Genomic DNA, 16,638 nt, shown 5'->3' with positions numbered 1-16,638 from the left:
AGTTTAAACCTCTGAGATAGCTTTTTGTAGCCTTCCCCTAAACCATGATACTGAACAATCATTGTTTTCAGATCTTTTGGGAGTTGCTTTGAGGATTCCATGCTGTCATTCTTCAGAGGAGAGTCAAAGAGAAGCACAACTTGCAATTGACCACCTTAAATACCTTTGTTCATGATTGGACACACCTGTCTATGAAGTTCAAGGCTTAACAAGCTAATCCATCCAATTTGGTGTTGCAAGTAATCTGTATTGAGCAGTTACATGCATTCAAATCAGCAAACTTACAAGGGTACCCAAAATTTTGCACAGCCAGTTTTTCACATTTGATTTAATTTCATACAACTAAATACTGCTCCACTAAAAATCTTTGTTCAGAAAACACCCCAGTACTCATGTGTTCCTAAAAAATGAAAGACATACCACTGTTATCTTTTTTGTTGAAAGTAGAGTAAATTATTATGCAGGCTGAGAGGGTTCCCATAACTTTTTATATGACTGTATAGTAAATGTATATTTTTAACAGCAAAAGTCTACAAGTGCATGAATATCTACATTTAAGTACTGTAGTGTTTAATTGCTGGTATCAATTAATTGAATCAATGGGTAAGAATATACTGGGTAAGAATATACTGTATATATTTGTTGTTACATATTGTGAATCTACTTTCTACATTAATGAAGAAATTAAACAACATGACATATGCATTATGGAAAAATATTTTCTCTACATTTTTATTAGTATGTGCTTTAAGGGATTTTTATTTACTTTAGTATGGTCACTGAACAATAAGCCTACACAGATTAATTTTGTTAATAAAAAATGAACATATAACATCTGTAGGTTGTAGATTAATTGTAAAAATACCAAAGTTAGCACATTGATATATAACATACGTTCTTAAACTCATTTGTGACTCATTTTGGGTTGCAGGTTGCCTTACTTTGGGTTATGCAGAGTCGTGATTCACAATCTACAGTATATATATAATTCACTAAGGCAATTCAACCATGGAAAGCACGCTGGAAGGGGCGTGGATTCACTGAGCCGCCGACAAGCAAGACACCTATGGCGCAGGCAGGAAGGAGCCACGGCCACCAACTCCTGGCACCTCTGAGCCACGTTGACTGTTCATAGAGGCATGTTTCTCGCGGAGGTGAATCGCCATATGCAGCGTGTAAAATGGTTTGTGAGGGGTATCCAATGGGATCCTTAAAACAATCCTTTCCAACTGAGGGTAAAACAAAATGAAGTAAGCAGTCTTTAAAAACCGAGTTTTCGGTTACAAAGCACGACCGCGTGCACCACAGCAAACTGTTTTACACCCTACATACAGCAATTCGCATCCGCGACAAACATTAGTCTTCTTTACTCACGGACAATTACGTATATGTTGCTCTCTCCAGAGTTCCATCTTTTCATTCACTTTCTGTTGTATCCTCAAACCCTCCCTTTTTAGACAACTGTGTCTTTCCAGAAGTGTTCAACCATCAATAAATAATTTTGCAGCGTTTGTTATGCCGCGGCTTCATGATTGTGTTGTATTTTGCTCTCTCCAGAGTTCCATCTTTTCATTCACTTACTGTTGCATTCTCACACCAACCCGTTTTAGACAACTGTGTCTTTCCAGAAGTGTTTAGCATTCAATGGGCATGGGTAAGCCATTGAACCCCATTCGGGCTGCAAACCGTGGAATTCCCACTAAGTGCGACTCATACACTCTCACTGGTTGCGTCCCTACCCTTTGTGCACACCCCCCTCCCACCTCGCTACTACCGTGGCCGGGTGTCTTGGTGGATTATATACAGAAAAGCAGCCAAAACCGCACAGAGTAATGAAACGTCTACGTGAGTCACAGGTGCATCTGGACTGTGTAAAGACGACAACAACTCCAGTGACGAGTTGGAGGTGGGCACATGAGCAGGCAGTGCATACTGAACAAGAAATCAGCAGACTAGCATGACGGAGGGAGCTGAGTGGACGTCCTTCTCCTCTCCTGCCGTTCCATACTACGCGCCTGAGCGCAGTGCACTTGCATCCCTCCGTCTGGCAGGAGAAGGCGCGATGGCAGTCTGCCAGTTTTCAGTCACAGACGATTGTGTGTTGGTTCGCTCCGTGCATTGTCACAATGTTGATTTTCTTACTGATTTATTACATTACCGATTTTTCAAATGTTAATTTTCTCCCTGTGCTTAAAAATCATTAGAAAATTGGCCTGATTATGCGGCGTATGGTACGCCGCCGGTTGGCTAGTAGTACTTAATGGGAAAGGGTTCCATACTGCTTCTGAATTTTCTTGTGATGGGTGGCCATGGGCATTTAAAGCAAATACCAATACCAGGCAAATTGGGTCGCAAGAAAACAAAGAACCACTGATATACAGTGCAGACAAAAATTATTTGTACACTGTGAAAAAATGGTCAAAAATGGAAAAGAAATTGAGGATATTGAAGAACAAACTTTAAAAACTATCTAAAATATTACAATTACTTTTGTGTTATGTAAAGAAATAAGAAAAAAATGTATTCAAAACATATTCTGGAAGTGTTTTCAAACTATTTAATTTATTGTCCTCAAATAATTACTTGTACACCTGGCCATTCGTAGATTTGAACAAATACGTCACAATGGGGGGAGTTCATCGAGATCATTTAACAAAACATATAACAGCAGGTGTTTCAAATAGGCAGGTAATTGGGTGCCCTCAGTATCTACAAGTAGCCTTGGTGGTCATTGTCCACACAAGCATTTGTAGGGTTAGCTGAGTTTCCCAACATGACTAAAACAGCTGAAATACCCAATGCATTGAGGAAAGGAGTCATACAATTACATAATCGAGTCTTTCTATTCAAAAAATTGCCACCAGACTTGATATGAGGCAAATTTCCGTGTACTACATCATTCAGAAATTCAGTAAGTCTGGTGAAATCATTAATCTGGAGGGAAGAGGGAGGAACAGAAAGACCAGTTCAATGACAGGCCAGTACATCAAAGAGTTTGCCATGAAAAACCAAAAGTTGTCTGTTCCACAAATTTCAAAGTAAGTCAAGGAGGCTACTGGAATTCAGGTTTGCATGCAAACAATAAAGTACAGGCTGAACGAATGTGGGCTGCACAGAAGGGTTCCTCATAAGAAGCCATTAAGAAAAAAAAGAACAAAATGAAACATCTTAAATTTACCAAGGAACATGTTAACAGGCCTAACTGCTCTGGAAATCAATTTTGTCTGATAAATCATATTCAACATGTTTGAATCAGATGATTGTCAGAGAGTGGGGCGCAAATCGAAGGAAGAGTGTAGCCCCCCCAGTGCCTAAATTTAACCATTAAACAAGGAGATGGGAGCATGTTGTTTTGTGGTTGCATCACAGCCTCCAGCATTAGCAATTTCCATTTTATTGAAGTCATCATGAATTCCCATTTGCTTTGGGCATTGCGACATTTTCCAACAAGATAACGACCCCAAGCACACTGCAAAGTGTGTGAAAGCCTTCCTTGCCAAAAAAAGGTTAAAGTGCCCGAGTGGCTTCCACAAATTCTGGATCTCAATCCTATTGAGCAACTCTAGGATGAGATGAAAGAGAAATGCCTAGCAGACCCACCAGGCAACAAACAGAATTTGAAAGACCTGTTCCAGTGCTCATGTGAGACCCTTGACCCAGCCATTTACAACACCCTTGTTGAAAGCATGCCCAGGAGGCTACATGCGGTTATTGCTGCCAAAGGAGGGTCTACCAATAATAAATAAATTACACAATTTGAAAACACTTTCAGAACATGTTTTGAATACGTTTTTCTTGTTTGTTTAAATATGTAACATTTTAGACAATTTTTAAAAGCTTGTTCTTCAAAATCCTCAATTTAATTTCCATTTTTGACCATTTTTTATAGTGTACAAATAACTTTTGGCTGCACTGTAGAACATAAAGATTCTCAACATCTGGTTATGCAGGAGCTTAGTGTAAGAGTATTTTTAAAGAGTTAAAGAAAAAGAAAATCAGAATCAGCTGATTCAGTAACATGATATCGGTGATCAGTATCAAAAAAACCTGATCAGAAGCATCCCTACCAGAAAATACAGCCAAATTTGATTATTCTCGTGTTTCATAAATACGTTTAGTCCTTCATGTGCTGTGAATTAAATAACATGCATCCCTTTTTTCCATTCATAACACAAGCCACTGAAGATTTGCAATATGAACACTAGCCACTGTACCACCTGATCTGTTTCTACATATTTATAACAAATAAACAGATGTAAACTGAACTGGCATTTTATTTTTAAGCATCTGTTACAGAACTGCACACAGCAAACTCATTTCTGCTTGGGTGTGTGATTGAGCCCTGCAAAGGACAGGCGCAATGTTTGCCCTTGCCATATGACTACTGTGACCCTAAACTGGCTGATTAAATTTACAAATCAGCACATTCAGGATTAAATGTATAGTCATATCTTTTGTTCAGGTCTTTTCACTTAATTACACATGTGCTTAACCCCTTACTCATTAGCCATTACCAGACGGCCAAAGTGCCCTCTGCACACGATGTAAAACTGAGAGCTAGCAATGACACAGTTTGGTGTAGCAGGAATAAACGTCCACTGTAATGTAGCAATGCATATCTGTGTTTTTTTTTATAAGTCACTCAAGTATTTTTACATTGTGTAACATGACTGACTACGTAATGCACGTTACTTTTAATACATTACCCCCAACCCTGGCCACACATTTATTTTATATAGCAACTTCTACAGAAAGTACCAATGAAAGGTGTATATCAAAGCAACAAGAATTTTGCTTCAGAACAAAAGTCAGAAATTGTATGAGAGGTAGCAAAGACAAAAATGAGATAAAGAGAAAGAGACAAAGACATGCACAATGGGGCAGAGCAACAGTAACAGAAAAGCCAGGCATTGAGGTGCAAAAGACATGGAAAAAATGTAGTTAGACTGCGAGAGAAAGAGGACAGTAAATCAAGAAAATGTTAAACATGTAATGATGTATCTTGCCTAGACCCAAGAGCCAAGGTCTAACCCAAGGTCTTCAAAAAAGATGAAGGGCCTGGTGTTGCTTCAAAAGCTTGCATATTGTAATCTTTTTATTTAGCCAATAAATAATTGTGTAATTTTCTTTGATTTCTCACTAAAATCCTGCCAGTAAGGCTTAAGCTCTGAAGACAGTTGTTTATTGCTATAGTGTTCTGTTGTTTCTCTAACCCCATCTTCATGATTGAAAACCTTTATTTTTTACATATTATAAGCAGACACCATTATGTTCAGGATCTTGGGTATTTCTAATGGAATTATAACAAGACACTGAGAGTGGGGGAGGATGCCTACATTAATACTGCGGTGGCCAGCTCACACATGGCTGCATCTGAACTGCTTCCTGTTCCTGGCTGCAATGACAAACACTCCGGAAACATGGCCTGGTGAGAAAAATTGTGTCTTGAAACCACAAGACATCTCGAAGCTTGGCAACACTCTCTCTCTCTGGGGTTTATTTACAATCTTGTTGATTCAGACACTCGTGATAAAGATGCATCATTTAGGCACTTTTACCACCAGACATTAACTTTGTTCTCTTAATTTTTCAATCTCAGTTATCACAACAGCAGAGAGATACTAGATGCGAGATGTGATCTCTGCGACACTAAATCAGGTTACATTTAAGCTACAGTTTATGCTTGTTCTTTCAGAGATGTTAATGTTTTGTCTTGAAATTTAAGATACCTACATAAATGTACAAATAGGTGAAGATATTCAAAATAATTATACATAAATACATTTAAAAATATAACTTTTTAGGTAATAGGCTTAAGAATAACCTGAAGATACACAAAAGTGTAAACTCAGTTTTAGATTTGCTTTCCAATTTTTTTCAGGATGGAATCCTGAAACACGCACATACTGAACTTTCTGTAAATCCATCCATAACTGAACTCACTGTCACTGCATGTGCACCTGGGAGTCACCTTCCTGGCTCAACTGGTACCACTCTGGGATAACAGGGGGCACTGTCACTAATGGTTTCTTCTCTTCCACCCACAGCTCTGAGAAATGGCAAATGAGGGCACATAACCCAGCCCACGGTGCCCAGAGCATGTCCTACCCCTCCTAGATATCTCTGGACGGAGGCATCTCATTTTGGACCCCAATCTTGCCATGGACAGAGCTCTTGAACGATCCCTCCTTAAACCACCTCTGCATTCCTGACTGGAAATCCTTATGTTGGACTACTATAACTGTCTTTTGCATTGTGCACATCTTTTTTTTTTTTCTTGTTTGTTTATTAAACAGAATTGCCAGGTTGGCACCCAAATTCTCACTGGTGAGTTTTCATGTCATTACCTGTCATACCATGTAATCTACTTTGGAGTTGCAGGGGGCCCCAAGTCTTAAGGTGACAAAATTGGGTGCAAGGCAGGAACCAAAATTTGATGTACCCACCAATGACCTCTAATATAAGCAGTGGTTATATTGCAGTCAGCTCTTCTTTAAACATTCGATACAGAGCTTTCATAGACAGTTCTGGGGACGTCGCTAAGTATATCGGAATATTCAACATCTTTATATCTGGTCTGGTACTATATTAGCACAAACAAGCTGTCAATTTAAACTTCTAAGGAAATATTTCAGCTTCTGTATGGTGTGTTAATGTTCTGATTGACATAACAGGGATAATGGGTGGATTTAATACTCATACAGAGTACATCTGTGCTTTGACTTATACAGAACCTTTCATTTTCATGTTCAATGGGGGTTGCCAAAGCTGGCCGGGTGATTGCAGGGCAGACATAAGCCGCTTTTCCACTGCATAGTACGGCACGACACGGTTCAGTACAGCTCACTTTTGCGGGGCTTTCCACTGGGAACAGTACCTGGTACCTGGTCCTTTTTTTAGTACCACCTCAGCCGAGGTTCCAAGCGTGCCGAACCGTTACCAAAATGTGACGTGTAAACTCTGCTGGTCACTGATTGGCCGGAGAAAATCGTCATTACTGCGTCACTGGCTATTCTTTTCTTTAAAGGTACAGACACGCGGAAGTTTCGAAAGTTCTCCAGCCACTGAGTGTTTGTAAAACCGGGAACAATCACATCCCACCACTCTGAAGCACGGTTAAATGTCCAAACAGATGGTCTGTTGCGGCGACTTTTTTGCAAAATGTGGAAGATCTGTAATATACAGAATCAGCATTTTAATATTACACTGGCAGTTAAGTTCATTTTATGCTTTGCAACAGTGATAAAAGTTAGCTAGTGATGTGCTTTTTTTAGATGCTTAACCTTGCGCGTCATCGAGCTAAAGTGTTGTCGTTGTCTGCGTGTTGTTGTAAAAGTTCCACGGTGTCACTGCAGTAGAGGCGGCGCAACTATAACGACACGTGAATAATCCCGCCCACTCTAAAGCGGTACTAAACTGCAGTCGAAACGCAAACCGAGCCGAACTGAGCCGAACCAAGGTGAGCTGTACTGAACCGTGTCGTGCCGTACTATGCAGTGGAAAAGCGGCTATACTATGTCAAGTCAGTAAATATAACTGCATGTCTTTGCACAATGGAAGGGAACAAATTCAGACACAGGAAGAACAAGCAAAGTCCATGCAAATACAGTAGGTGAACCACTGCAGTCTGCTATAGCATCTCCTTCATTCATTCATTCATTCATTCAAGTATCCATTGTTGAACCTGCCTAACCCAAACTACGGTGATGGAAAACCCTGAAACACTGGGTGAGATGCAAGACAGGATTCTGCTCTGTGCAGAGTGCCATCTCATCAGTGGGCACACTCACTCACATAAGACCTGCTGGGTTGTGGACGGAAACCAGAATACTCACAAAAAAGCCAAGGATGCGCAAATTCCACATAGACCCATACTATCCAGAGACTCAAATGCCAGGTCTTTGGAGAGGTTCAAAAGCAGTGCTTACCACTGAGCTATGCAATGTCAATAACATACCTAATATCATTTTCAAACGTTTATATAACTTTTATATTTGTTTTCATATATCAAGTTTGTTTTTGTACACAGTGGCACAATGCTTAGCATTGCTACCTTATAACTCTACCATCTTAATTCATATCCTGGCCAGGCAGCACTACATTAGAATTCACACATTCTGCCAATTTGGTGTAGGTTTTTCATGGACACTTTGCCTTTCCTCCTACTGCCCCATGTTACTGTGGATGTATGCAGGAGGGCTCTGCAATGGCCTGGTACCCTGTTCAGGACTGGCTCCTGTCTTAAGACAAATTCTACCAGGATAGGCTCCAACACCCTGCAACATTTATTTAGATTAAGGGGGTTTCAGAATATAAACTTTGCTTCATACAATGATTTAACATTTTAAGTGAAACATCCTTTATTCATAAAGCAGATTCATTATTCATATTAATAAAACTGCATTCAGAGTGTCTGAAAAGTATTTGCATCATTCTACATTCCCCTATTATTGCATTTTCTTAGACATTGAGAGAAAAAACATCACTCATTTTGTCAGCACAAAGTTTTCCATGATCCATGATCAAAAGAAATTCCTGAAGAGATCATAATAAAAATCTTTTGATATCTAAGAGTCTGGAATGGGCTAAAAAGCCATCTCTAAGGTTCTGGGTATCCACCAAACCATAGTATAAAGACAATATTTCCTATTGAAAAACATTGAACCATACTGGTTTGTCCCAGGATTAGATGTCCTACCAAAATTACACCAAGAGCATATCAAGGAAACAATAAAAGGTCCTAAAAAACATCTAAAGAACTGCAGGTTTCTGAACAAAAATTGTCTTCCTTGAAGAGTAGGAAGGTGGAAGAATTGTTAACCAAGAAGAATAAATGCATACAGTATCTTTTATTTTACAGAAAGCACATGGATGATTGCAAAATGTTTTAAGGGTAAATGTAACCATGGACTACTTGGGTCCTATTAAGTCAGGCGTAAAATAAAAACACAGCATCTGAACAACAGTTAGATGTGATGGCGTGGAAGTGTTTTGCTTCCTCTGGACCTTTGAGACTTTTTCTAATTGAAAGAAGAAGGAATTCTGTTCTCACAAAGGTCTTAAGAAGAGCATCTGGTAATCTGTCCATGACTTGAAACTGAAGAGTTGTTGGGCCATGTCACACGATGATGATCTAAGACACAAACTAAGGCCACTTCAGAATGTTGAAAAGAATCAGACTTGAAGTTTTGGACTGGCGTATTCAAAGTCCTGCCCTAAACCCTATAAAGATGATGTTGCAGGATCTTAAACAAGCAGTTTGTGCGTGAAAACTTACCAATGTTACAGAACTAAAGCAGACTTGCAAAGGAGAGTAGGATAACATTCCTCCAAAGTGATGCGAGACTGGGCTTGAATTATAGAAATAATTTGGTTACATCCATTGCAGAGTCGGTGCAACTAGTTATTATGTGGAAAGACGCACTTACTTATACAAATAGTGCCTACTGGTACTGCATAATGCCATTGAAGGTCGACATAAGGAATTAAATGTACAATTTTTTCATATACCTATTATCTAATATTGCATTTTTGCTGAAAACCTGGAAACATTCAGTGGTAAAAACTGGCAGAAACAGAGGAAACTAGAAAGGTGGCAATACTTTTTCAGCACTGTATCTAATACAATATGTATAAGGAAGGTGCAAATTTAATTGGTACACTGTGGAAAAAATATTATAGAATGCAGGCTTTTACAAAAACAAAAGGATCAGTGGCTACATCACAATATCTAAGAAATAACAGCAATCTCAAAGATGACCCAGAGTCATAAATTAGTTCAGTAACAGCCGGAGTTTTTCAGCCAATTCATGATTTAAATTCTAGAAATGCTCACGTTTGTTATTACCAAACTAGACATTAAGCCCGTTACAATAACGGGCGCTAGAACAGTATTGCATAAACATTAGTAGGAACATTATCTTATATTATATTATATTATATTATATTATATTATATTATATTATATTATATTATATTATTAAATGGCAAGGGACCTTGACCTCATTCTGTTTCTTGTCTTAATTTTTTTTTGTCAAAAATATTTTTGCAAGAAGCCTAAAATAAAATAATAATAAAAATAAAATAGAAACGTATATGACAACACAGTAAGTATAATTAATACTGTCTTAGTGTAAAACTTTGTAACAATCTGTAAGACACAATATCTGAAGAAGATATTTAGGAAAAATTTTCTATTTTTTTACCTCATGAAATGTTTCTATAAAATTTCATTACAGACAACATTTCTTGTAAATATTCTGAGTTTGGCAACAGTTTGCCTTGGTCAGGGCCATCTACAACCTTGACAGCAACATCTGGAAAACTTCTAATTCTTGATAATGCAACATATAACTGACTGTGGCTGAATACTGGTTCTGGCAAGTAAATGGCAACTTTTTGTAAAGTTTGCTCTTCTGAGTCGTTCTCTTTTAGCGTTTTTCTGACGCTCATTTTCTTTTTCTTCAATCAATCTATTTGCTCGTATTTTTCTTTGTCTTTCAGCCTTTCTTTTGTTGATGTTTACTTGTTGAGCTGACCGGTCTTCCAGGAGATGTTGCTTATATAGGATTTGAATGTTTGTGTCTTTTGTCCTACTTGACGTGTCCTTTTTTTTTTTGGGTGGCATGTTGTTAGTAGTGTGGAGGATTGCCGGCTTTCCATGCCGGTCCGCACCCCCAGGCCGCCAGGAGGAGCTCTCCCGACAGCAGGATCGTGCCCCGAGGTCCAGCAGGGCCTTATGGACCTTGTAGTGTTTATACACAGCCCTGCTGGATACCTTGGGGGCCACCAGGAGTCGCTGTGGGGGGGCTTATGGGCTCTTTTGTACCCTATGACCCGGGAGTACGTCATGGTCACGTGATAGGAAGGACCGACGTGCTCGGGTTGAAGAAAAGGACTGTTTGCCCTGACCCGGAAGGAATGAGGAACTATGGACTGTCGGGACAGGAATACCTCCGGGTCAGGGGCTATAAAAGGACGGTGCCTCAGTCCAGACACTGAGCTGAGCTGGGAGGTAGAGGAGCAAGTGTCTGGGCGAGGAGGAGGGTTTTGTTAAGAGAGAGAGAGAGAGAGAGAGAGTATTGTTTATTGTATTTAAATATATGAGTGGTGTGGAGGGTGCTTGGTGCACTGTGTTAAAAGAAAACAAAAAGGTTGTGGACTTTTACCTGGTGTCTGGAGTTGTACCTGAGGGTTCAAGGGTGCACTACTGCCCCCTATTGCCACAGTAGATATGTCCGTAATATTTTTTTATTTTATTACTTTATTTTACTCTGTAGCACTTTGAGGCCATTCATATAAAGTGCAGTATAAATAAAATATATTATTATTATTTTCTCTTACAGTTATACTGGCTTGTATGTGGCTGTAATATGCATCAGTGTGTTGTGTGCCTTTAATTTTCTCATGCAGTAATACTGGTTTATATTTCCGTAAAATGTCTGTAACTTTCTCTGACAGTAATTCTGCCTTTGATCTCTGTAATATGACTTTAATTTTCTGTCACAACATTGGGCAATCAGCATAGTGTCCCAAGCAACTGATGTAATGTGTGGCGTGCAGTTGATAATTGTGACTGTGTCGTCTCCCCAGCAAGTACTTTGCAGTTTCCCAGCAAGTATTTTAATCTGTGCTGGCGTGTAGCTGATTATTGTATGTATGGCGTCTCCCCAGCAACGGATTTTATGTGCGCAGCGGCGACTACCTAATCAGCACTCTCCCCAGCAATGATGTCTTTTATTTGCTTATCATGCGCTGCCGCGGCTAGGCCATTCACTGTGTGCCCAGCTTCCAGTGTGTGTGTCCAAGGTGCCGTGCGCATGGGCGGGGCACAGTGCGATGTGTGTCGTGGCCCTGTGCATGTGCACTTTACCAGAAGACACACACACGGACACCTGGACGCACACAGGGCTTTTATTAAAGGGGATTAAGGTGCTGCAATCCAACAAATAAAGCTGCACTTTACAATCATCTAGCTCAGAGATAGGCAAAGTTGATCCTGGAGAGCCACAGTGGCTGCAGGTTTTTGTTCCAACCCAGTTTCTTTATGAGATGTCAATTATTGCTAATGAAGCACTTATTGCTATTATCCTCTAGTGAGTGCATTCGCTCAGTTTGGTGGGATAACCTGCTATTGGCAGACTGCTAGTGATTTTAAGTTGCCTCCATTTACACATAATCCATCAGACTGAGCTTTGCTGACTCTTGCAGACACCGGGACAAGAGTCTTTCTTCTGAGAACCTCTGTAAGCTTTGTTAACCATGGCATAATGTCTTCCCTTTATGGAAATGAAAATTAGGCAGATTTTTTTTATAGTTCTGTTTTTTTAATATTATTTTTTAATATGTATGTGTGCATGCATCCCATTCTATAGTATATCATTTGTTATTAGTCAAAAAATGTGGAGGAAGGAATCTGTATTGATTAGGCAACCTGACAACTTAGCATATTTAACAAAAAAACAAACTTACAATTTTAGAAAACCTGAAACAAGAATAGCAGATCTCCTCACCTAAACCTCCATTTCCACCTTCTATATTTATTTGACAAACTGTTTACACACACTCAGAGTAAATATACAAACCCTGAAAACTTTCCACTTGTGCATGTGGTGTTCAGATTTGCTAAGACCAGCTAGATTCAGTCCTGCAAGAAATATGCTCTGGCTTCAACAATAGAAGCATCATGGTCATGTTTCCTTAAAATACTGTTTATACAAATGTAAAATATGTCAATAACATCAATTTGTACCATTATTGTGTGACCCTGATTATTAAGAACACTGTTTACTTAACTGGCAGCTATCTTAGTACAGTGGTTTGTGCTGCTGACTCACAGTCCCAGTGACATGGATATCAAATATTCTGGCACTGGTTCTCTTCAGGTACTTTGGTTTCTTCCCACATCTCAAAAAATGTACAGTTAGGTCAACTTTTTATTTTTTGTAAATTGGCCCAGTATGTGTGAGCATGGATATGTATATACAGTAAATCAATATACGCTACAAAGGATTGGTGGTCCTGTCTTAGACCTGATTCTGCAAGAATAAAATCTCCTCCTGTATAATCATGCATTAAACTAAGTGGGTTTGGAAAATACATGTCTATATATTCAGTTAGCTTGTGGCTTGGGTTGCGTTCTGTGTACAGTAAGCTTCCTTCAAAGACTCTGATAGACGGTTCAGCACTGATATAGCCTTAGAGAGTGTGTGCATGTCAATGTACTATATGATCGACCTGTTTCCTCTTCAAGGTTGGTTTCTGGTATCCTGTTGCTGTTAGTAATTTTTCCATCTCTCAAAGATGTAAACTAGTATAAAGTAGTCAAAATAAGATGTTTGAATAAATCTATTTATATTATTACTTGAAGAAGAGCTGATCATTGGAGTAGGTGTTGGGGATTGGATGGGTCCTCCTGGGCTGTATGTAGCCTGTGATAGGCTACTCATTGTCTTGTCAGATCTGCAAACTGAAGAGCAGGGCTGTTATGAGTTAAGGCCTGCAAATTTACAGCATGCCCGGCCCAAACAGAAATATCTAAAGTTCTCTCAGGACACTAGTGATCAGATGTCAAAGGAGGTTGACAGACAGAGTAATTATACGGTATATACAACTCAACTCAAAAGTGAAGACATGCTACCTTTATAAAGCTGGAGTTAGGGAAGACTTGCCGGGGCCAGCACTTGGTATCCTCTGGTCTATAAAGTGGCAGCATGCTGTCTTGAAATGAAAAGTGTGACATACTGCCCTTCATTTCAGGAAAGGCAGCTTAAGGCTCGATTAGACTGTTGACGGGTGCACAAAATACGGCCACAACACAAACACACATTTAAACATGACGACCATCCTCACCAAACATCATAGGAAATTAAAGTTCTAGAAAAAAAAGCTCCAGTAATAAATGACCCACTCTGCTACTGTAGCCTCTTTAACAAATATTTCAAGAAATATGTCAAACGTGCTCCATTGCACCTTTATTCCTACTTCATTTTCATGTTTGAATACGGATTCTGTTTTGCTGTGAAACATTTATGAACGACAAGCAGAATATCTTTATGAATTTGGACATCCTTGACAGGTTAACAGTATATGCTTTTGATCATATCCTAAAAAACAGTGTATTTTATTTTAAACACATTGATATTTTAAATGTTGATCTGTGCTTGGTTATATTTTATATAGCCTATACAGCTTTCTCATATCATACTGGTATAAAAAATATTGCTCCTCAGTTGATACTATTGATCATAGCAGCTTTGCTGATTATTATGGTACATTTACGGGTATTTTATTGCCAAACAACTACTAATGCTGGTAATAGCAACATCTACACTAAATCTTATAGGGCTGTCAACTTAGTTCATGCCAGAGTGTGATTCACTCAACTAATTTAAACCTACCTTTGCTCGAATTATAAAAAAATTCAGACACAACTGCCCTATAGATCTGCATTTTTAAAAAGCCATGAAATTGTCTTTCTTAAATAAATGAGTTACTGTATATTAAAATAAAGACAGTTGAGATATACTCATCTTTAGTAATATTCCTGACTTCTATACAAATAGTCATTAACCCCAAGTATGCATAATATAGTGAACAAATAATCCCAGAGGCGCACTATTTACTTTTCACCACTTATTATTTGGCTGATGCCTTTAACCAAGGTGACTTACAACAACTGTGATACAATCATTTACATTTCTTTTTTTTTTATTCCTAATATGGACCACAGGCACATGAAGTGACTTGCTCATGGTCACACAGTGTCTATAACGGGATCTCAAACCACAACCTCAGGGTTGGAAGTCTAAAGCCTTAACAACGAAACCACACTACCTGCCTGCCTATACTATTATTGCTTTTGCTCTCTTAATGGCTAATCTACAACTTATTTATTTGAGGACTAATCTGTAATGAGCCTAAAACTAGTTGTGACATGACATGCAATAACACCCATTGCTGCTGAAGAGTACATGCCCCTGACATCCCCTACTACTACAGATTAATTCTTGCCCCCCATTGCATTCCCATTACTACTGATAAGTACTTTTAGGTGTCAGAAGTAATGGGTATGACATGTTCTACCCTGTGGCTGAACTATTACTGATGCCTCCTTAGCCGCTTCCACTGCATACCCAATGCTGCTAATAAGTAGATGTCATCTCTCATACTGAAAACTGCAAAAATGACTTAAATCCTATGGCATGAAAAGTACTTCTCATATATATATGTCCATTGTCATGGCACACCCATTACTTCTGATTAGTTCATTAAACCCTATACCCCACCGTGGGATTACTGAATACTAAAAAATATATGACCTCCTCATGCAAAACATAACACGACTAAAGAGAACATCAACAACGCTGCACAGAAGCCAACTGAGCTGACAAATGAATTTTTCCAACTGTCAATGATTTCAGAAGTAATGCTATCTCATTTTTTCCAGTTTCTTAATAAGTTCATTATTACATACGACTCTAAATATTTTAAAGCATTCACAGACTCACTCAGCATATCCCGTGTTCCACGGTAGCCGCCGCTCCTCCGCCGGGGTCATGATGGCTCTGGTCGTGTGGTCCGCCGAATACTGCATCATCTCGGCACTGAAGTCCAGAAACTCGGGCCGGCTGTAGGGGTAGCGGGGGGGCAGTCCATCGCGGCCAGAGCCAGGACCGTGCAGCTCCTCCTGCGGCTGGTGGTGATGGTGGTGGCTGTTAGGGAGGATTCCTCCCACCAGAGTGGACACGGCGCTTTTGACTTTGCTGAACATCCTTCGTCCGCGGCGGCGCCCTGGACGCAGAGCTGTAGCTGCGCTGTAATGCGATGCGATGCAGGAAGCGGTGCAATCCTGACCCCGCGTGACGTCTCATAGCTGCATGTGAGTTCAGGAAGGACTGCGGTGCACCTTGCAACACGAACGACGCAGTTTTCACCGTAGCCTTGCGACTCGGGTAAAACAGGACGACAGCAACTTCATTAGTGGACGTACGTCCCAGCGCATACACACACAGGTTGTCCTTCACACTTTAAAAAGGAAAAAAAAATCCCCGCCTCGCTATTGTAAACACCTATTTACTGATTGGTCAAATTTAAATCGCAGGTCTATAAATATGTATAAAGTTTGAATTTCATGACGGCTGCTCAGACTGTAACAGCATGCCGAAGAAAACAGAGGCACAGCCGGTACGGACAACTTCAAGTCGGTAGGAAGCGAGTTCATCTCGCGATCACGATCCTAATTGGAGTGTTATTATTATTATTATTGCACTTTAACCATTATTCCCTTTTGATAACAAAATCCAAATAGCCAAATTCGTATTTTAAATGTAATACTAGCTTTGCGAAATTTGATATCAACATTCTGAAAATCAGTCTAAGCTTTTTAAAATTTAATATTAGCATTTCGGAATTTGAAATATGCATTTTTTCAAATTTGATACCGATCACTGCTTTTGACACGTTTTCTAAAGTTTTCAAAGAGCTCCTACTCGCTTCCTTGAGGTTTAAGGGCCACTCTGAATGTGTGGGTTTTTGTGCACAAGTGACCCCTGATGGAGTATCGAGCGACTACTATCCCAAGATTAGGTACCGGCAAGCTCGGCTCCCATCAGCTCCAAAATGGAAGATCGAAAAACG

At 39.5% G+C, this 16,638-nt stretch overlaps 1 protein-coding gene across 1 annotated transcript in view; it reads right to left on the bottom strand.

The window, feature by feature from the left end:
• The window catches only part of ppm1j (protein phosphatase, Mg2+/Mn2+ dependent, 1J), a 121,493-nt gene extending 105,464 nt beyond the window's left edge, over nt 1–16,029 (bottom strand). Inside the window, exon 1 of the mRNA XM_039747301.1 lies at nt 15,510–16,029. Coding sequence (XP_039603235.1) covers nt 15,510–15,772 — 263 coding nt within the window. The 5' untranslated portion in view covers nt 15,773–16,029. The remainder of the gene's footprint in view (nt 1–15,509) is intronic.
• Nucleotides 16,030–16,638: the final 609 nt, after the last annotated feature.

Source organism: Polypterus senegalus, chromosome 3 (genome assembly GCF_016835505.1).
Source record: "Polypterus senegalus isolate Bchr_013 chromosome 3, ASM1683550v1, whole genome shotgun sequence".
Lineage (NCBI taxonomy): Eukaryota > Metazoa > Chordata > Cladistia > Polypteriformes > Polypteridae > Polypterus > Polypterus senegalus.
Note: the sequence above shows the minus strand (reverse complement) of the source record. Positions and strands in the feature narration are given on the sequence as shown.